Source organism: Scardinius erythrophthalmus (genome assembly GCF_964197995.2).
Source record: "Scardinius erythrophthalmus genome assembly, chromosome: 3".
Classification (NCBI taxonomy): Eukaryota; Metazoa; Chordata; class Actinopteri; order Cypriniformes; family Leuciscidae; genus Scardinius; species Scardinius erythrophthalmus.
In genome coordinates, this window is record NC_138223.1 from 25027593 (window position 1) to 25049693 (window position 22101).

The following is a 22101-nucleotide window of genomic DNA, read 5'->3' on the forward strand; positions in this document are numbered from 1 at the left end:
TTTAACACTGTTCCTGAAGATTATAACCACAACCTTTGCTGTGTGCTGCACATTTCATGGAGAACAGCTTCCAGAACCTGTAAGAGAGTACAATGCAGGCTATACGCACAAAAGCTTCTCCCAAAAGATTTAGCCATTCCCATTTTTTCTGGACAATCTGTTGTTTATGGATCACAACTTGTACAGTAGGTATGTCTTATTATTTGCAGTTGTGTTTTCTAAAGTTTGATGTAGTTGCTATGATATAAACAAAGGGCAAAGCTTTGCCTCAGCTATAGCCTGCTAACTAGCATGACAGTATTGATGTAGTGTTTACTGTAGATTCTGTAAGATCTTGATTTTGTAAGACCGCCCCTTAGGAAAATGATCCATGATTTTGTGATCTATTACTGTTTGTATTATCATAGTTTTTTGACAAATATGATTATGGTGTATAACTTCGTATCTATAATCTATAAGAAAAAAAAAAAAAAACTTCTGAAACGTCCTGTGAAATCCGTGCTTGCCAAGTCTGTGCTTGAAATCCGTTCTGCACGATCCTCTTGTTCGTTAACATTGTCGGGGTCTGTTGATCCCTCTGTGAACTCAATGTTATGAATGGGCATGACATTTCCCGAGCACGGGCTAAGTGCTGCCAATCACAACACACTGACTGGGGAGAGAAGTGCTGTAATAATGTAAAATATGTGAAAAATAATGTTTAATGACAAAAAAAATAAAATAATAATGATTGTTTTTTAACAATCAAGCATGAAAACATATTCTAGTACACCCCAAAAACTAAATCAAAACTTTGTAAAAGGGCATAATTGGACCCCTTTAAATGGACTTGCAGTACAAGCTCATGGAAGCATGTTTACAGCAGAGAGTTATAAATGTGCAAAACTTTATTTCTTATAATTGTGAATAATCCCAAAATTCCTCTAATGTTATCTACTCAAGTCAAGTCATCTTCATTTATATAGCGCTTTTAAAAATGTAGATTGTTTCAAAGCAGCTTTACAGAGATAAACGTATAATTTAAGGTAACAGAGATAGTTTTTGCTTTATAGCGGTTCTTTAATAAAGTTATTTTCCAGCTAAAGTTAGTTTTGATTGATTCGCTTCCGTCGCAACGATCATTTGTTATTAAATTAGGGGCCACTAAGACGACACCATTCTCTCTACACAGACTTTAAACGCAAACCTGTGAGAAACGCTGATCATGCGCATTAAGAATTGGTTCTATAGTTATGTGCGTTTGAATATATGTGCGCAGGTTTGGAATTCCCTACAAACCAAGCCTAAACAAAGTACTGGTCTTTCCTTATAAATTTTGATACAGAATTTTATTTTATTTTGTCACTTCGGGGTAGGTGCGCGAAACAAATTTTCCGGCAATGCTTTATCTGTAGAGTGGTAAAGGGATCCTCCATAGGGAGAGACTAGTTGGCACTTCAGCACTGCGTTGTCATCGGGTCCAGACGAGGGTCCTTCATCAGATCTGGATACGGCCTGGATCCGGCAGGCTGCGGGAAAACCTCGGGATAAACAAAGACACTAAAATTAGCGTAGATGCCATTCTTCTCATGATGTAAGGAGTACATCAGGATTTATGGGAAGTGTTCCCGGTTCCGGCTGACCTAATCTATGCAGCCTAACATTGAATTATAGAAGTCTATAATGTATTATGTGAATGCTAGGTCAAAGAGATGTGTCTTTAATCTGGCTTTGAACTGACAGAGTGTGTCTGCTTCCCGGACAATGGTAGGAAGGCTGTTCCAAAGTTTTGGTGCTAAATAGGAAAAGGATCTACCGCCAGCAGTCGATTTTGATATTCTAGGTATTATCAACTGGCCGGAATTTTGAGATCACAATAGACGTGAAGGACTATAATGCGTCAAGTACTGCGGAGCTAAACCATTTAGTGCTTTGTACGTGATCAGCAATATTTTAAAATGTATGCGATGTTTAATAGGGAGCCAGTGCAGCGTTGACAGAACCGGGCTAATATGGTCATACTTCCTGGTTCTGGTAAGAACTCGAGCTGCTGCGTTTTGAACCAGCTGTAGTTTGTTTATTAAGCGTGCAGGGCAACCACCCAGTAGAGCATTACAATAATCTAGCCTTGAGGTCATGAACGCATTAACTAATTGTTCCGCATTTGTCAATGAGAGCATATGGCGTAATTTAGATATATTTTTAAGATGGAAAAATGCGGTTTTACAGATACTAGACACGTGACTTTCAAATGAAAGATTGGTATCAAAGAGCACACCCAGGTTCCTAACCGACGACGAAGACTTAACAGAGCAGCCATCAAGCCATCTATAGTATGATACATTGCCTTTTTAACCATTCTTCACAGTAGCAGATTTTGGCAGTGATGTCAGGCACTCTATTTCTCTAGCTTAAAGAATTGTTTCGGCTCTCCATTCCACCCTCTACTCTCAATTGAAAATAAATTGTCCCAGCAGGTGATTTTGTCTGAGAAGCTCTCTGAGAAATCATTCCTCACTGCCACTTCTATGGCTATAGGTCCGTCTATGGACAGTTGGGGACACTTAATATTCAGCAATATTTTTGATCTGATTGTACTGAGACTATTTGATGAGAAATGAACTCAGCTGGATCACTTGCTTTTAAAAGTATTTAAGTATCAAAAGTAAATTAATTTTTTTTGTCAACTAATTGTTGGCAAATACATAAATCATTTGACTTCATAAATCATAAACTGATCATAAACTGAAGTATACTTATATGGCTGTGCTTCCATTTTGCCATCATCTAATCAGTGTAAAAAAAAAAAAAATGCTGGGAAATCATTGAACTTCATGTGACCCTACAAGAGTGATTTATGGTTAGGCTTTTGCAAAAAAAAAAAAAAAAAAAAAAAACGGTTTTAGAGAAGAAAAAAAAAAATCCACTGACTTTCAAAGCTGCTACATAATTACTAGGACCATGATAGAAATGTAGTGGAGTGCAATGTACGATATTTGTATTTTAAATGTGGTGAAGTTAAAGTCATGTTTCCAAAAAATAATTATACTCAAGTAAAGTGCAGATACTCAAAAAGTGCACTTTAGTACAGTACTCAAGTAAAATGTACTTAGTTACTGTCCAGCTCTGCAGAGCTGCTTTATAGCTGAACTAAACTCACTTCATAATTGATTAACTTTACACAGTAAACTGAATTGAATTCTGACTTTTTCTGACCCTGGGTATGTATTTGTAGTAGACTTAGCATAAATACATTTATTTTAAATACATTTTAGTATATCTTTTTTTTTAACTAGACCAACTTTTTTTTAAATTCATTACTAAATTAAATGTACTATTTGTAGGATTTTTCATTGATAATTTATTTAATTGATATTTATCCTGTATTATTACCAGGTATTCAAGAGCCACACCCGTTCATTTGTTACAGTACATTGTACAAAGATTGTCACCAGTGACTTTTATTAGTGGTCAGACCATTTGTGGTTTTGTAATACAACCTAGTTCTCCAGATGTAATCTTACAGAGATGAAAGTGTGCACAGCAACAGAGGAAGTTTTGTTGTTTGTTATTTAATTGGTTTAGGCTTGTATTCCATGGAGCCGTTTCCTTTTAGTAGGCCCATCTGTTTTCCAAGTAGGCATAAGGTCTTACTGCTTCAATGGCTTCAAGCAGGTTTCTTTGCTAAGTATTCCTCTATGATTCCCACATGTCCTATTTTCTGATAATGAAGGTGGCAAATTGAACTGGAACTTCTCTAGGATTATCTAGGATTAAAAGGCCAAAGCAGTTAGCCTTTAACAGCCCAAGAATCACACAAAAAACGTTTCTGTTAAATACATCACGGTAGTTTCTGAGATCCACTAACTAACATCAACATATTTTCAGAAAGAAAGACAGAAACATTTCTTATTTTCAATATTTCTTTATAAGAAAAAAAAAGGTAAGTAACAATAATTGATTTAAGAAAAAAGGAGAAAAGGGGTATATTTTAATATTTACTAAACATTTGTGTATCTACAGTATATTTTTTGTAGCTACAGTATCAGTCCCTGATATGAAACTGCAGAGAGAACTACAGGGATAGTCATATTCATTCATTCTGTAACAACGAGAGAATCGCACCTGCACCATCTATGGATTGTGTTCCTTCATTGATGAACAGTTTCCATCAGATTTTCAGCATAACTCCAAAATGGATCATTTTGTTCAGGCAGTGAGGTTAAATATGTGCTTATATATTACATAGGTTTAGCAGACGTTAAGCTAGTGTTACATCTTTGAGCCATAACTTCAATTGGTTTTCATCCAGTTAGTACATCCTTGGCAGTCTCAGCTCATAGTCCCATAATTAGCTAATACACTGTCATAAAGTTTTTGGTTAACAAAGTTGAAATCCCTTTAATAAATATGGAGCAAGACATTGATGTGTGAATTCTCTGTGCAGTTTTGATATTTCATGTAGGAGTGTATTCCATCTCAGCAGTGACAGTAGTGTGATCAGACACTTAGGGCTGGTTCACACAAAACACGTTTTTGCCGTTAAAAACACAAGATGCTGGTCAATGGAACAAAAAAAAAAGTGCAAGGTCTAGAGACACAATTTTAAAAAAAAGTTGAAGTTCTTTTAACTTGAGTGTCGCATTTTAACAAAAAAACACTGTCATGCGCGAGACGCTGCAAAATACGCAAGACCAGAGCGCAACTATTAAAGACGTCCGTCTAGAGCGTTTACATTGAAAAACAATGGAAAAGTAGCACAGTGGAATGAAAAAAAAATGCATTCTGTGTGAACGGCCCTTTAGGCTGCATCCGGAATCGCATTGAATAGGTGCTAACTTTGAATAAGTAATAACTTCGCAACCACTAAAAAAGTATGTTCTAAATAGTATGAATGTGTGTAGTATGAGTGCAATCTGGACGTAGGCCTACATCCACCATGTTTTCATTATCATGTGACCCGGTGTCAGTTGCAGTTTACAAACTTTCTCTCCTGTGGCCTCATGGGATAGTAAAGTGTCCATCGTGTGCACACTTCAGAATCTCACCGGAAATAGTAGGTCATCCCGGTACTTTTTGCCTACAGTTTTATGAGTACTGTTAATTTGGACATACTTCTTTTGTCTCGTATGGTTTTTCACCAACTATATAGTATGGTTATAAGTATACGATTTCGGATGCATACTTTGTCTACAAATGGGGTTCCCAATCCTGTTCCTGGAGATCTGTTCCTGCAAAGTTCAGCTCCAACCCTGATCAAACACAACTGAACCAGCTAATTAAGATCTTCAGGAGCACTTGATAATTACAGACAGGTGTGTTGGATCGACCTGTGTTGGATGCTCCTGAATCCGACAACGATGTAGTAAAAACGGAAACGTTTTCTCTTTGTACAAACAAAACAACTAAAAGCGCTGTATTATGCATGCTAGGCAAGTAGATGGTGATGTCACTTTGTAAAGAAAGACAACACACCTGTGCACATAAGCATTCGTTTACAGAGCAATTGTGCCAAACGTGCATGCCTACAGACTAAACACGTAATACGCATGTGCATGCCATCACCGTTTACACAGATTCATGTTTTTGCATTTGTTTAGGCCCCCAAAACACTGTTGTTGTGTAAATGAATGGCCAAAACACATTTTTTAGTTATCAGGGTAGGAACAGAAAATTGCAGGTAGGTACATCTCCAGGAATAGGACTGGGCACCCCTGGTCTAAAATATGGCTGACCCCTAAGTCAAGTCCTCACAGAAACAAACACATTGGAGTGGTTTCATGTGCTTAATAAAGGTAAAGAAGCTCTTCTTGACATACAAGTCCTGACTTTTCCCTCCATTTTTGGCCAGTCTATAACTGTGCTTGGGTTGTCTTATTTTTGGTCTCAATACAATAAGATGAACTTGAATACAAGTATTAAATGAGACCTGGAGATGCAATGTCAAGTCTGAATGGAGTAAATGTTCATAGACCCTTAAGAATAACTGAAACTGTTGCAGCCAGAGAAGGTCTCAAAGATGTGATTTCAGTGACACTAAGGGGCTCTTCACACAGGGTGTGTTCTTGCGTTAAATACAGCTAGACAGGGGCAATGAAACTGACCTGAAGGCTGGTTTATAGCATTCCTGATCAGGCCTGGCACTAGAAACACCAAGGCCATGGGTTTGATTCCCTTGGAATGCACAAACTCAAAAGAAACGTATACCTTGAATGCAATGCAAGCTTTGTAAACAGTATCTCCAAAATGCATGAATATAAATGATACAGGAGCATTACTTTCTGTACATTTTTCCTAATATAAACCCTCAATACACTTGTCCATATTTAAATGAACATATCCTGGCTAAATCCTCAGATTTGTCATAACTTGATGTGGCATATTAAAGGGATGGTTCATCCAAAAATTCTGTCATCATTTACTGACCTTTGTCATTCCAAACCTGTATGACTTTTTTCTCTTCTGTTGTAAAACTAAAAAAAACATTGAGATGTTCTGTAAAGACAAATAACATCTGTCTATCACATTTACATAGACCAACAATTAAAAAAATAATGCAGATGTACGCAAGACCCTGACCCTTGTGTGAACGGCCCCTAAGCAGTCCTTTGGCTTTGTTGATGTACAGTAACACCACATACTTCAAACAAAGTGGTACAGGCGCTTGACAAAATGGAACAAAGATCACAATGAGGTTCCTAGGAGACAAATGACACAATTTTATTCTTTCCTCTTTCTCAATTCATCTTAAACCTACTTTTTCTATAACTGATTGTCAAAAAGTTGTATGCCACTCCTAAAGAAGCCTTGAGGAAAACCTAGGACTTTGAGGATGGGTCCTTCCCACATAGTCTGGTGCCAGACAAGAAACCCTCATGTACTGTACCTTGCCTTAGCCTCTAGGGAATTTCTGTGTATGAGAGAGTTTGAGCTAAAGGACATTCCCTCAAGCACAGAGCTTCAATCGCCTTTCATCACAAAGTTTCATTACCGTCCTCTGAGCTCATGCATGATTTAGCCACTGTTCTAACTGATCCTGCTAACAGGACGCTGAAAGCCTCTCTCTCTGCCTCACTCTTTCTCCTTCTATCTTTGTAGCACTCTCTATACTCCTAACACACACAGACCATCTTGGTCTAGATCTCTCCATATTGCATCAGCCATCCCCTCTTCCACTTAAATGCATTGGACAGAGGCTGAGCTCTCTAGGGAAAGACATACCCTGGGTAGCCTCATGTTTTTAAGTTTGACTTTGATACATCTGTTCATCCATGAAATATTCTATCATGTATTGAGTCCCATTTGGTCATAGTTCTGACGATATGTGTATGTCAGCGTACTTACTTGAGTGTAACCTACATTAGCCTCACCATGCGTAACAGATTATAGGGAAAATGACAGTTGTAGTAAGTACAGGAAGTCTCCATGACTCATCTCTCAAGGGTTTTTCTGGGACAACCTCAGATGGCATTGCCATAACAGGGAGTGTGTGCTTGCACTGGCTCATCGAACTCATGCACCTGCAGATAGGATAGTATAGAGAAGTGTTTCCGTGACTAAAGAATTCCAACTGTGGCATTAACTGACAGGCACGTCAAACAGTAGTCTCAATCTTCTCAATGATCTCAACCATTGATTTGGACGGTGACAGTAAAGTGCACTCATCCTGGTCCCAGAGGCTAGCGGGACTGGAGTCCCCATCAGTACTCAGCTCGTCATCCTCTTCTTCCTCATCATCATCATCATCATCCACGCAGGAGTCCTCATCACATGATTCCATGTAGTGCAGACCCAATGCATTTATTCCAGAGTCTTCTGAGCTGGAGGGAGAGGAGCAGTGGTCCATTTTAGGCCCTGAGATCTTCTCGTTTGGTTGACCGTGTTTAACAGTTGGGCCCACTTGCTGTCTGTGCTTGTTGGTACGTTGGGGTGCAGGTTGAGATGCCGCCGTTTGGGGTTGGTGTGTGGGATTCGGTGTAGGTGGAGGCGGCCTTTGCACATAACACATCTTACCGTTGATACGTTTGACCATGTAATCATCCACAAAGAGGTCAGAGATAACACAGAACTTGGGAGACTCTAGGCAGGGAGGAGCCCGGAACTTGGGAGCCGTCCTAAGAAAGCGTTCAGCCAGGGAGATGGACAGGTTCATGGTGTGGGTGTGACCTGAGGGGTCAACTGGAACCAGTGTGCTGGGAAGTTGGCATACACTGGTCATGGGTTGGTAGACGTATTTACCTGTAACGAGAAAAAGAGGAGCTTTTTGCCTTTCAAAAGCAAAGAATAACATTCGTAATGTACATTCATATGTATTGAATGCAATAGATGCCCCAAAACAAAGAATATGTGAGCAGCATGAGACACTGATTTCCTTGACTGAATGTGAGAGAACTCACTCAAAAAATAGATGACGAAAGGTGGGTTCGAGAAAAATGAGGTTGAGCAAGAATAAATATGTTCGTGCTGAAAACTTATATTCAAATCCCACTGGAGAGTTGTTATATTATTGAGCTCACATTGATTTGCCTGCTGTGCTAGTGATAGCTGTGATAGATGGTGTTATAAGTTGCCAGATACTTGTACTGTACAAATGTACTAATCTGAAAGTGTTACTCTTTCACAGAGGACAGAATTGATTCTTTCGAAACCAGCACTCTTTTGTGCAGCAAAGAGAGAATGTGGCATATTATTACGGAGCCCGGGAAGTCCCCTGTGGGAGAAAAAAAAACTATCTGTGGCGACGGTTTTGCAATCCGTCCGCTCAGTTTATAAACCGTACTCACGAATTCTCAAACTGTTCCCTCGGTTTAACAAATCGTGCCCACGGATTAATAAACCGTACCCACGAGTTTCTAATCCGCGCTCTCAGATTTGTAAACCCTGCCTTCCGTTTTTGCAATCTGTACCCACAAATTCATAAACCGTGCCCACGCTTTCACAATCCGTTCCCACGGGTTTGTAATCTGTACTCACGGATTTGTGGCTCACACTCATTTTAGAAGAACACGTTATTAACGAATCTTATTGTATACTGTTTTATTGAAGAATAATAATAATAATAATAATAATAATAATAATAATTATTATTATTATTATTACATTTTAGGCTACATATTTAAAAGACGCTTTTGTCCAAAACTTACAAAAAAATGAACAAAGCAATTCGTCAAATATCAGTCATAATACAGGTTAGAAAATAATAATAAAGTGCTAAGATTATCACAAATAAACGAGTTCACTCAGTAATACAGTAATATGTTTGTCATCAAATAATTTATCAATGCTTTATTATTATAGGCTATAACCTAACCTTTTACAGTTTTGGATAAAATAGGCCTACATTTTTTGCATAATTTTTGCTTAAAAATAAAGCATTCATAAATTATTTTATGATAAACATATTACTGTCTTAAGTGACCTCATTTATAGTTATTAACTCAAATAATAATAATAATAATTATTATAATTATTATAATTATTACATTTTAGGCTACATATTTAGAAGACGCTTTTGTCCAAAACTTACAAAAAAATGAACAAAACAATTCGTCAAATATCAGTCATAATACAGGTTAGAAAATAATAATAAAGTGCTAAGATTATCACAAATAAACAAAAGATTTAGATGCATGTCATTCATATTAAATCGTATGTTCCACCCATACCCGCTACAATTGAGAATCACTTTAAGCATGCAGACGCAGTTAAGACAATTTGATGTATTCCACTTATTACAAAATAAAACAGTATACAATAAGATTTGTTAACAACGTGTTCTTCTAAAATGAGAGTGAGCCACAAATCCGTGAGTACAGATTACAAACCCGTGGGAACGGATTGTGAAAGCGTGGGCACGGTTTATGAATTTGTTTGTACAGATTGCAAAAACTGAAGGCACGGTTTACAAATCTGAGAGCGCGGATTAGAAACTTGTGGGTACGGTTTATTAATCTGTGGGCACGATTTGTTAAACCGAGAGAACAGTTTGAGAATTCGTGAGTATGGTTTATAAACTGAGCGGATGGATTGCAAAACCGTCGCCACGGATTGTTTGTTTTTTTTCCCACAGGGGACTTCCCGGGCTCCGTATATTTTCAACTTTGGAGATCATAGAACAGACATGTATAAGGGAATTCAAGGTTATGAAAAAAAAAAATATATATATATATATATTAGTGAGGCAGAAATAATTTCTAATACAAACAATTTTTTATAAAAGATTCTCAAACTACTTAATATTTTATAGGATGAGTCTTTTATTTTATTTTTATTTTTATCAGGACAATTGTATCAGCCTCACATTTTTTAATATATTATATTATTAATATATTAATTTTAATTCAGAAATAATAAACATGCCAATCATGAATGAATTTGGATATAGATCTGTATTACAAATACTGTATGAGCATTATTTAATTGACCCACAAATCACTGGTTATCTGAAAGAGGAGCACTTGAGGCATCTAATCATGAGTGACAAGAGCAAGCATTCATAATACAGAATTTTGTTCTCATTTAACTCCATAGTTTTTGGAGCATTTTTTGCAGTCAGTCTTAACAGTCTCTTGTAAAAAAGTTCACAGGTGTATCTCATCTAAAAGCAATTCCACTGCATTTCACCCATGCAGTGAAAGAAGTTTGAGTGTGATAACCAGTATCTCAAAGGCAGAATTCCCTACAGAGATGGGATGGATTCTTCACTCTGGAACATTCCAATGCCCAGCTGGCTGTAAAGCTGGAGTAAGAATCATTTCCATCTAATCCAAATCTCTACTCTTATTTAGAGATGAAATAAAGCTGTGTGGTGTCTCAGACATCTGGTCCGAATAAGCATTTCGCTTTTATCTGCTCTGTCCCGTTATTTTTTGCACCTTCTAGATTTACCATTCATTTTAACCCCTAAAAAAGGGGAAATACCTCAAACAGCATTGACAGACATAGAATGAGCTCTTATTACAGACATCAGTTGCAGGTTAATGTACACCGTTCTGCTTTGCCAAACAAACTACTTTCCTGACAAACATCTCTTTCTGTCTCTCTTTCTTCACACCCAATTTGTAATGTGATTGGAAGGCAATGAGAATCTGAAGATTAGATAAACACTGAATTTTTCATTATGTCTGTTCTTCCTTGGCAATGCTATTTCTTTCAGTCTTTCAGTCTCTCAGTCCTGTGTCTGCTTTATTTAGATGAAGTCAGCCTAAATACGGGTCTTATTTTGCTAATTACGAGAACAAGGACTGGGAGGGGTTGTTTAGCTTATGCAGTATATAATAAAGAGCATGTTGTTGGAGCCAATAGCCTAGTGGGCAGTGTACTGACACTTGGCGTGGTTGTGCTTCAGGCGACCTGAGTCCGAGTCTTGGCTAGAGGTACTTTTCCTATTCTGCCCATCTTTCTCTTTCCCACATTGCGTCCTGTCTACTATCCTTTACAATAAAGGCAAAAATCCCACCCAATTTTTTTTTAAATAGGACATTCAAAATAAGAAAAAACTGTACAGGGAACATGAATGAATCTGAATCATATGAACAGACCATGACATAAATTTTATTCAAAGCATGTGATGTAAGGGATCCACTTAAATAGACTGTTTATATGCCCAGATTTGTCATGTTAGCTGTGGTAGGATGAATGCTAATCTGTGTTGGAGGGAAAAAGAAGACAGAACAGGCCTACCTCATTGATATGTGTGGGGTTTTTTTTAAATAAAAAAGACTTGCACCAGTTAACCGTAGGAAAAATAACCAATGCTTCTAATCCCACCATTCAGTACAGTCATTGGCAATTTTTGAGACTGTAGACTTGCACTTTTTCAACTGCCAAGCTACAGAATTTGAAAAAAGGATGAATGTATCTACTTAACAATTGCCTCCACATCACTATGGATCTGAAATAGCAGTGTTTGCAGTCAAGTGTGAAATGTGAAATGATAGATGCCTTGAGGCCTGTACAAAAACTCTTAGCCATGAAGAAAAAAACCTTCCTGTATAATAATCACATCAACATCCTGTTGAGAACAAGTATTCTTCAGCCACTGTAATTGTAACCATCATGTCTGTCTTTTCAGATTAAGCTTCCAATAAAGAAAGACTTTCTTAGGTACAAGGGAGCAAAAACATTCCTACTGCCCTTGAAAGGAAATGCCTGTGTATTATAGTCTATCCGTCACCATCTCCCAGACTGAGTAAACTGTTGTCTGATCTGTATGCTGAAACTGAATGTTGTCTGATAAAAAAAATAATAATAATTATAATGAAAATAAAATAATAATTTCTACATCGGTGTGTGTGCCACTGAACTAAATGTTTTCGCAAGTTCATTATTTATCATCTAAAAGCTTGGGTTCAGTACTCGTGACTTCATTAAAGGGATGGTTCAGAGTAGTTTCAACCTAGGGTCCTTTGCACCATGACCTCAAGCCAAACACACTTTGATTTCTTGTGCATATACAAATGTTGTGTAAACCAAGCCTGATGTACAATCAGGGTTTCCAGGTGGATGTGACCAGGACTTTCCATATCCTGTTTTACACACATGCAGTCTGAGCTTTCAGAAATGAACACTTAAGACTATAAACTTGAATCCGATTCAATAGAGGCACAATTTTAACTTAATCAGTTACTTTTGAAATAAATTGATATAATGCAAATCAGCGACTTCTAAACATTGTTCGTGCATTAGATTTAACTCTTAATTGCAAACCAATGACTTAGACTTTTGACTGTCTACAATATTGAAATTTTGAGTAAGTTTTTATTGCATTTACTGTATTCTTATATATGCTTTGGTGCTGGTCTTGATAGTTTTGTCCTGATATTGTAGGTTAATCGCCAACAAATCCTATTTGGTGAAGCTGGTCAAACAACATTATGATTTTGATGTTTCACTATGGAAGTCTGGTTAAAGGGTTAGTTCACCCAAAAATGAAAATTCTGTCAGTAATTACTCACCCTCATGTTGTTCCAACCCCGTAAGACCTTCGTTCATCTTCGGAACACAAATTAAGATATTTTTGATTAAATCTGAGAGCTGGATCACTGCTTCATAGGCTTCTAAGACATTATAACTTGCTGGCCCAGAAAATGCATTAAAGACATCGTTAAAATAGTCCAAGTGACTCCATGGCTCAATCTTAAGTTTATAAAGCGACAAGAATACTTTTTGTGCACAAAAAAAAATAAAAAAAAATAACGACTTTATTCCACTATTCATTTCCTTCTCTCTGGGCCTCTAGTTTTTTCACGTAGTGTAACTGCGTAGCGCTTAGATGTTCTGTCAGGATGTACACTCATAAAACCCTTTTCACTGTGATAACTCCACTCTCTCTCTCTCTGCAGTGTATACTTCATATTAACAGTGAGTGGCTGCTATGACAAAAGTTTGGAGCATTTGGAAAAAATACAGCTTCTATTTAAAGGATTTGCCTAACACAACTTGAGATTTGCGTCTGTCTTGTTGCACTCTCATAACAGACTGTCAAGAACCACCTGGTGAGGGTGGCTGCCTTTCAGACTGTGTGAAATACGCATTTTGATAAAAGGTTGAGAGAGAAACATAATTGGAAAAGTGAAGTCACAGATGAGAGGAGATGAGTCCTACACTCCTACACTATATCTCTGTCCTGATCATCTGTAATTACACATTGGACTGCTCCCAGAAAAGTGCGAAGGTGGGGTTGGGTGAAGACTGATCATGAAGGCCATGAAAATCCCTTAGTGTGAATCTCTCGCAGGTAGAACTCTCACTCTCTATCTGTGTGTGTCTTAGAGGTTTACTAGCCCGTCCAGGCTGGCTTCAAGAACAGACTGACCATCATCTCACGCTGTGCTTATATGATGCTACACTGAGCAACATATTCATTTTTTAGCAATAATTTGCGCGAGATTATATTTAGGCTTAATCAGATTTAGACTTCTGAACATCACAATCATTATTCTCGTTTCTCTAAATAAAATGTTTGGACCAGTCCAAAAATTATTTTAAAATATTTTGAAGAGGCCCTATAGTGGTTAACTTACAGCTTATACTGTATGTGCTGAGGGGCCTGGGGCCCCTAGTGATGATCCTACACTACATAGGCTGACGACCCTGGGGACCCTAGTAACAAATTTCACTGTAAGTACTTAGGCCCAACTGGACAACTTACACTGTATGTGCTATATGGCAATCACCTTCACTGTAAGCACTGAGGGCCCTGGGGCGCCTTGTGATCAACTTATACTGTAAGCACTGAGGGCCCTGGGGCGCCTTGTGATCAACTTATACTGTAAGCACTGAGGGCCCTGGAGCCCCTATTGATCAGCTTACACTGTATGCACTTAGGTGCCTAGGGATTCATGGTTAACCAGTGTTCTGTCATGACATATCTCAGGGGATTGGTATGGTAATAGAGATTGGCATGGTAATGGTAATGGATATGGCAATGTTAATGTATTTGGTCTTGGCGGAATAGATGTGCTATGCTGCTGCTGCTGCTGCAGAGCAAGTATCGAGACTTGCTACTGTCAATACATTCACAGACATTGCTGTGAGCATGTAAGACATGCTGCTGTTGCACATGTAACATACATGGATTATCCTGTAGCAGATCTATACAGGTGGAGCTGGGGAAGGGGGTGGGTTCTGAAAGTGTGCTGCAGACAGTAACAGCAAACAATGCCACGTATTTGAATGTTTGAGCAGCAAGCTCATCGGCCGCTTATGCAACAGCAACCAATCAGCTGTGCTATGTAGCGTCTGGACAAATCACGATGACTTATTCATTCAAAGCTTCAGAAAGCTTTTAACCTATTGGACTCATTCATGTAAATCACAGGCCTAGCGCCAATGAGTCTGCATCAAATTGCCCCATTGTCATTTTAGTGGCATGGCAGAGGTTACACAGAAACACCTCCAAACTCCATCGTGAGCTTCAAAAAGATCTTTATCAACTCAACTCCCCTCCCACGGCAGGCACTGAGGCCAGGTGGCATGGATAGACATCTGAGAGATGCACCAATATACATACACAAACATTATTTCCATTTAACTCGTAATAGTCATTCCAAAATGTATACGATATAGTCCTGTGTGTATGTATGTTTCCCACCTCATATTAGCCTAGTTATGACTTTCTAGTTGTGTTAGTTGAACTCTAAACGCTTATATTCAAGTGTAAGAATGTATCTCTACTTTTGTATCTTCCAGACATACGAATTAAACCTCTTGGTTTTATCTTAGCTATATATACAGTATATAGTAGGTTACGATAAAATGTATTATACTATGTTTACCATCCTTTGGAGTAGAAATGACCAATTCTGGACACCATCATGAACATGCAACATGCAAATTAGGCTGTCAGAAGGAGACAAAGAAACTCTCTCCTGCTAAAAGTTTCTGAGTGTTATTGGTCACTTCCCCCAAAATAAGTGTGGACTAAGTCTTCCTTAAAGGACAAGGATGATGGCTCATCTCTTAGTTCTTACATCTTACTTCTTACGTCTTATACGATTTATTACGACACTTATACGATGTGAAATTAATTCTGTTAAAGATTATTCTGAAAATTGATCTATTCTAGCCTATCTGTATAATATAATTTTGTTGTAATTAATTATCCATATATATAGATACAAATACATGGGCTGCTGTATGTATCCCCTTTTTGGATGATTTAAAAGTGATGTAGGTAATAATTGATCATCATAACCAGTATGAATAATTATTAATTATATATTCCCTTTTTTGAGCTAATTCGCTTACAGCTAACAGCTAAGGTAAAGACCTATCAGCCTGCACCATCTAGAGTTTCATTCCAGAACTATGTAATTATTTTAGTTTTATTAATATTTTGAATTAGCTTTAAATATTATATTATTATTTTGTAATATTTTAGTCATTGTACAGAAATGTAAATGTACTAGAAACTGTCCACAGCCACGACCGTTGCAAATCCGTTTGTCCTTTGAGAAGTATCGAGAGTAGTTGGAGTAGGCTACATCATAAATACAATGAGGCATCAGTTTCAGGTCGGGGATTTGTCGTGTTGCGGCACGATGCATCCAGTGTAGACAACATCACTGGTTATAATGGTTTCTATTGTCTTTTGTTGTGTCGCATTGCGCCGCTCACGTCCGGGTTAGACACGGTGTGAGGAGACATGTTATTATTAACACTAAACATAGCTAACTCATAGTAGCCTACTGAATAATGTGCTATCGCCTGCCCTACAGCCCGCTGGGAGAAACGTAGCACTCTCACTTCCTTTTTCATCAGAGCTTGACAATTACAGAATAGCATAACAACACCCAGAACACCAACACAATAGGGCCAATGGACTGAAGCACATCATTATGTTTTTGCACTTTGGAGGAATGTCATTCATATTAAATCTCTCAGACATCTGGTGGCTGCAAAACAACAATTTTAACATACGGAAATAAAATTCCATTTCTAAAAATCTAACCACAAACAGCAGATTTAGTGAACTCTTTAAAAGCATCCTATACGTTTTGAAGTCCCTGAAACGCATATCTTTCTGCTAACCTTTAGGGAGGTAAACAAGAACAATGCCTGCTGTGTTTACATGCACCCAAACAGCAAAGACAAATAAAAGACAGAAAAAGAGGAATACGAGAGCAGAAAACATCAGAATTCCCCAGGGTTCGCAGAGAATTCCTCTAAAAGACTTATCTCAAAGGACAAAGCCAATCTGTATTCAGTTATTCACTCCTGCAAGTGTGTATAAATACATTTCTAACTGCCTCTGGGCTTTATACTGTACGACTTCTTGTCACTGTGTGTGAGACTAACAAGCAATGGTATCGTACGGTATCTTGGGATACGTTTTTGCACAGCTGATATTTTTTAAGATGTCTACAGCATTAAATACTGTATGTTTCTCCTGAACTTTGCTATGTACAGAATGTCTGTATAAATGTATAGAATTCTGATGGGTCAATAGTTATATTCTGCAATAAAATATATATTTTTTTTACAATGAAATGTAAAATGTATAAAATCTGTATAAGAAATGTATTCCTGGTAACCAATCTCTTATACTGTGGTACTGTAGTTTCATGTCTTCTGTAGCACTCTGTGGTCTTTTTCTTCTCTCAAAACAAAATCATGAACTGAAATCAGTAGTTCATGTACATGTACATGTATTTATTAATTTATTCATTCATTCATCAGTGTTTTTTAGCTGAGCACCTGAAAGAGTTTCTTTGATATACTGGTAATAACTTTGCTGGGTCATGAAAGAAGGCACAACTAATGCAATTCAGCTCACAAGTAGGGCAAATGTCAGTCAAGCTCCTAGGAGGATCCTTGTCATTCCATTTTAACCAGCACTGGTTCCGCCCGAGAGCCTATGCGGCACTGCACGCAGTATCACATTAAAATTGAGCATGTTTACATAATATTCATAGTGTTGCAGACATAAACATCCTCCCTCTAATGAGAACAGATAATGGCTTAATTACTGTGACAACTGAACTTTACAGTTAGGGTGTGGGTGTGTCTGGGTAGACATATTGCCACTAATGTAATAATTCCTGTAATGGTCACACTATACAAGATGCTGCCAAAACAATCTCTGTGACTTTTCCTGAAGCTGCTTTGAAACAATCTGTATTGTTAAGACCACTATATAAATGAAGGTGACTTGACTTGACTTGACAACAGCACAGTCTGCTTTTCCCCCCAGCGTATTTTTTTTTCTATTCTATTCTATTCTATTCTATTCTATTCTATTCTATTCTATTCTATTCTATTCTATTCTATTCTATTCTATTCTATTCTATTCGATTCGATTCGATTCGATTCGATTCGATTCGATTCTATTCCCTTACATTCAAATTGCAATTCAGGAATTTAAATGGAATTTAACTGGCATTCTCAATTTAGTTTCGAATGGTGGGTGAGTTTGATGTTGTACTTTGTCATTTTATATTAAGTGAGGCTAAAAGCTCAAAGACTTGACCGTTATAATTTTTTATCTGAAAGAGAAAGGTTGAACTTTAAAAAAGCAAAGCCAAAGCTGAGACCTTAAGCTTGGAATAAATTGTGCTGACCTTTTAAAGCTGAGATAAAAAGCCCAACTTAACAACAAGGCCAGTCTAGCGCCTGACCTCTGAAAGAGTTATGTGAACTTCCTGTCATTTCCTGATTAATTTCCTTTTCAATGTGTCAATCAGAAAAGAAGCAAAACTGTTAGATGTATTCATTTCAGAGCTACATATACGCCACAGGGTTGTGCGTAGCTAATCGGAAAAAAACAAAGTCACGTACATACGTTTTGACGGTTCTTCTCCCTCTGTTTTAAAACTAGGAAGGCGTTAGTGAAGTCAAGATGTGGGGGTTGACTCAAACACAGTTTAGCCAAGAATGGTTTCGCTTGACTGTGGATACTGGCTTCACAGAACTTTTCTTTCATAATTCGTCAGAGTGATGCTGTGCCAATCTTAAACAGGAAGTGAGACTTGAGAACCAGACAGTCTGTTGGCAGAAAAACTGCTGATCCTGATGCGACTTAATTTTTATTAAGGACTGGTTTCACAGACAGGGCTTAGATTAGGCCTTAGTTCAAATAGGACATTTAAGTGACTTTTGTAAACGTGCCTTAGAAAGAAACATTACTGGTGTGCATCTTGAGACAAAACAATCACACTGACATATGTCAGTGAAAGTTGCTTTCGGTTAAAACTGTTAAAAAATGCATTTTAGTACGTCCGGGTTTAGGCTTAAGCCTTGTCTCTGAAACCGGGGGAAAGTGCTTAAAAAGCTCCCACTGATTTTCTCTCTCTCTCTCTCTCTCTTTCTCTCTCTCTCTCTCTCTCTCTCTCTCTCTCTCTCTCTCTCTCTCTCTCTCTCTCTCTCTCTCTCTCTCTCTCTCTCTCTCTCTCTCACACAGACATACACACACATTCTGAGATTATTATTTCACAGTGAGGTTGAAGGAATCTAAAGAATCTGCACCCTCCTTCACAGTCACATGACATTTGTTAGCCTCACAATGGCTGCCATTTTTTATCAGACACCCCTCTCACCAGAAATGGCCTGATCTTATCACTACCTTATAAAGACATCCCAGTGCTCAGCTTTATCTCTCTATTGCCTTCCTCTATAATGCACATTCATTATAGTCATTAGAGTACAATCTTAGCAAGTTTCACTTCAGTTGTAAAGTCCCTACGAGTCTTCTTTTGAGTTAGATACTGTAATGGATCGTTCTCAAAAATCTTGACCGGTGTCAAAGTTTTGCTTTGAGTTTTTGTCTTATTATGATTTTACTTTATTTTTTTAGTTCACCAATTACGTACGGGTTGTAACACCTCTATAACAAGTGATACATTTTAATAAAAGGAACAACACGACTTTGTGTCTCAAAACACTGATTAAAATAAAATCAATATATAATGCCATTAAATATTTTGTAAATGAAAACTAATTACACAAAATGTCAAACGCACATTAATCAATGTAACTTGCTAGACTTGCACTGCTTGAAAAAAAGAGCAATAAATGAATGAAATATCTGTAAATGTCATTCTAGATGAAGGTGACAAAGGGTTTTTCAGGCACCTTGCAAATTATTATTATTATTTTTTTCTTCTTTTAAACAAACATTATAGTCAAACCACTGCATATTATTTATAACAATGTTAGGTTTTAAATGATAGTTGTTTTATATAGGCTAATTATATTGATTTCTCAAACTTTTTCATGGCTGAAATCTCAAGTGACAGGTTTGTCACCATATTTTAAGAAAGACCCAGGTGTCTCTTTGAATTAGTCATGATACAGAAAATGCATAATGCCTTATAGCCTACTGTAGTCCACATTTAGCAGTTTAGAGGGCAATGTCATACTATGTGAGTATACGTGAAAAAATAAACAGCTCCCTCCAACGGTGGTATAAGGTGCATCTGATCATGGTTATCTCCAGATATTGGTGTCCATATAACAATAAATAAAGTTGTCGATTACTAGCTCTAATGCAGAACCATATTGCAGCTGTTGCTGTGTATCTGTATTTATTTATATTTCGCTTTTCTTTTCTTTGTTTGCCATTGAAATCATAAAATGTTAATCAGATGTATTCCCATCTACTTCTATTATCTATTATTGCTTAGAAGAGCAGAAACTAGATGCACATTCACAAACTGTGGTGGTACGTCATAAGATGTGTATGCATCATTTATCGACTTGTTTAATATTTCATAAGTGACACAAACGCAAGATTCCCCATCCCTCTGAGAATATGTGATAAGCAGATGCATTTACGTTCTCTACCGGAAAAACAAAATACATAGCAGATTAATGACTATTATGTCTGATTAGCAAAATACCTGTGCGATGTGTATGCTTTTTTATTATTGTTGCTTATTGATTAGGCTATTTTGATTATTTCAAAGCAGGCCTACAGTAGCCTAGCCTAAATTCACATTTTAAGGCCACATTTTAAAACCAAATGTTCCAGCTGCAACAGTGTTTCTTGTGTCAAAAACATTTAGGATAATTTAAAGAATTCCACTGTAAATAACCTTTTGTGGGAACTTTCAATATATGTTTAAGGTTGTGTTATGTTTAAGTGAACTATATTCAAATGTAAGACCTTCAGTCGTAACTGGTTAAAAATAAACTAAAGAAACTCTTATCTGGCGTCAGCGTTCGTGAACACTGAAGGGAAATGGGAACAAAAGAATTTCCCTGAGACTGTGCATGAAATCTTCGTTTTATTGCAACCCAGAGGTACCTTGAACGGGGGGGAATTATGTTTAGAACGCTTGTGATTTGTCCTTTACACATTTTTCTCACATAGCTCCTAAAAAAACCTCTAAAAAAGGCTTTAAATAGCCTACTTGCCACACTGGTGAACTGTTAGAGGCGATGACCTATTAAACTCCTCTTTGAGGGTTATAGTTTTAAGTCTTGAGGAATTTCGATTTTATCTATCCACGTCTCAACGATGCTGTATGCGTGTACTTACAGTGGCACCAGCCCAGATGACAGCACCAGTGCAGCTTGAAACACTTCCCGTGGCTGTGTGTGGCGCAGATGGATAGTCCATCACAGGGCAGAAAGTCCGGTCGCCCTGCGCAACTCCTCGCTAGAGCCTGAGCTTCATCTAACTTCTCACTCTTCTGTCCGCCCGAAGCGGCCATCGCGCACGGATCACACCGACAAAGCCCTCATCAGCGCCGGGCGCTCGGGATAGATCAGATGCGCTCAGCGTCGGCTGTTTAGTAATTCGAAAAGAAATGAACAAAAGTGGAGATACGCCCAAGACTTCGGCTACCCAAGTTCCACTTCTAACCGTTATACAAAAACATCAAGTTTTCAGTCAATTCGCCTCTAAAGAAATAAATGATGCATATTCTATAAAATGCCGTATGTGTCCGTAAACAGCTTCAGATCGGCGCGGAGACTGATGCTTATTGTCGAGGACGGATTTTCCGTTTCGCTCTTGCGCCGTCGATCCCCGCCTCTCTCTCTCTCTCTCTCTCTCTCTCTCTCTCTCTCTCTCTCTCTCTCTCTCTCTCTCTCTGTGTGTGTATGTTCTGAATTCATGCATGAATTCCCTCGTCTTGACTATAGGCTGTGAAAGAATCATGGTTGTCTATAAAAGAAAATAGTCGTAAGGCTACATCAAAAGGAAAATAGTGTCAAGAGTCAAATTTTAGAGTTCACCGGACCCTTTCAGTTTTCAGAGGAACTTACAAAATGGAACCAATAATTTCCTTCAAGAACTTAAGCAGCTAATAATTTCTCTAGCAACATTTTGAAGCACTTGAAGTTGCTATTGGTAATAGGGTTAAAAGGGGTTTTGACCATCAATGAAGTATGCTTCATGCAACCTAGTCTACTTATTTTTGATGCAGGCCTGACAAGTAGGCTATTTATTCAAACCTGAAGTTGAACTGGACTATCAGATAAAGTACTTTTTGTGTAGGCAGATACTGACAGCATTAAAATACTTGTTATCAAAAATTAAGCCCACATTTATTATTTTCTTTCAACATTTTAGAAGGGTTTCAGACATTGGCCATTGGCAGTAGGGAGGAAAATATTCCTAAGAACAGTCATACAGAGGGCATCCATCCTCAAAGTGAAAGTTTTCTTTTTGATTCT

The 22101-nt window shown here is 37.7% G+C and overlaps 1 protein-coding gene across 1 annotated transcript; it reads right to left on the reverse strand.

Moving 5' to 3' along the window:
- Window positions 1–3895: 3895 nt before the first annotated feature.
- On the reverse strand, window positions 3896–21464 carry LOC308688978 (UPF0524 protein C3orf70 homolog A). The gene is made up of 2 exons (XM_081362468.1): window positions 20960–21464; window positions 3896–8217 (listed from the first exon to the last, which is right to left on the reverse strand). The coding sequence occupies exons 1-2, from the start codon at window positions 21132–21134 to the stop codon at window positions 7574–7576; spliced, it is 819 nt and encodes a 272-aa protein (XP_081218594.1). The 5' UTR covers window positions 21135–21464; the 3' UTR covers window positions 3896–7573.
- Between the last annotated feature and the right edge of the window lie 637 nt (window positions 21465–22101).

Excerpts from the sequence above, each read along its gene's own strand:
- LOC308688978 (XM_081362468.1), bottom strand. The coding sequence starts at position 21,134 with ATGGCCGCTTCGGGCGGACAGAAGAGTGAGAAGTTAGATGAAGCTCAG. Across the intron at positions 8,218-20,959 it reads TCATCTGGGCTGGTGCCACT|GTAAATACGTCTACCAACCC; the intron begins GTAAGTACACGC and ends TTCTCGTTACAG.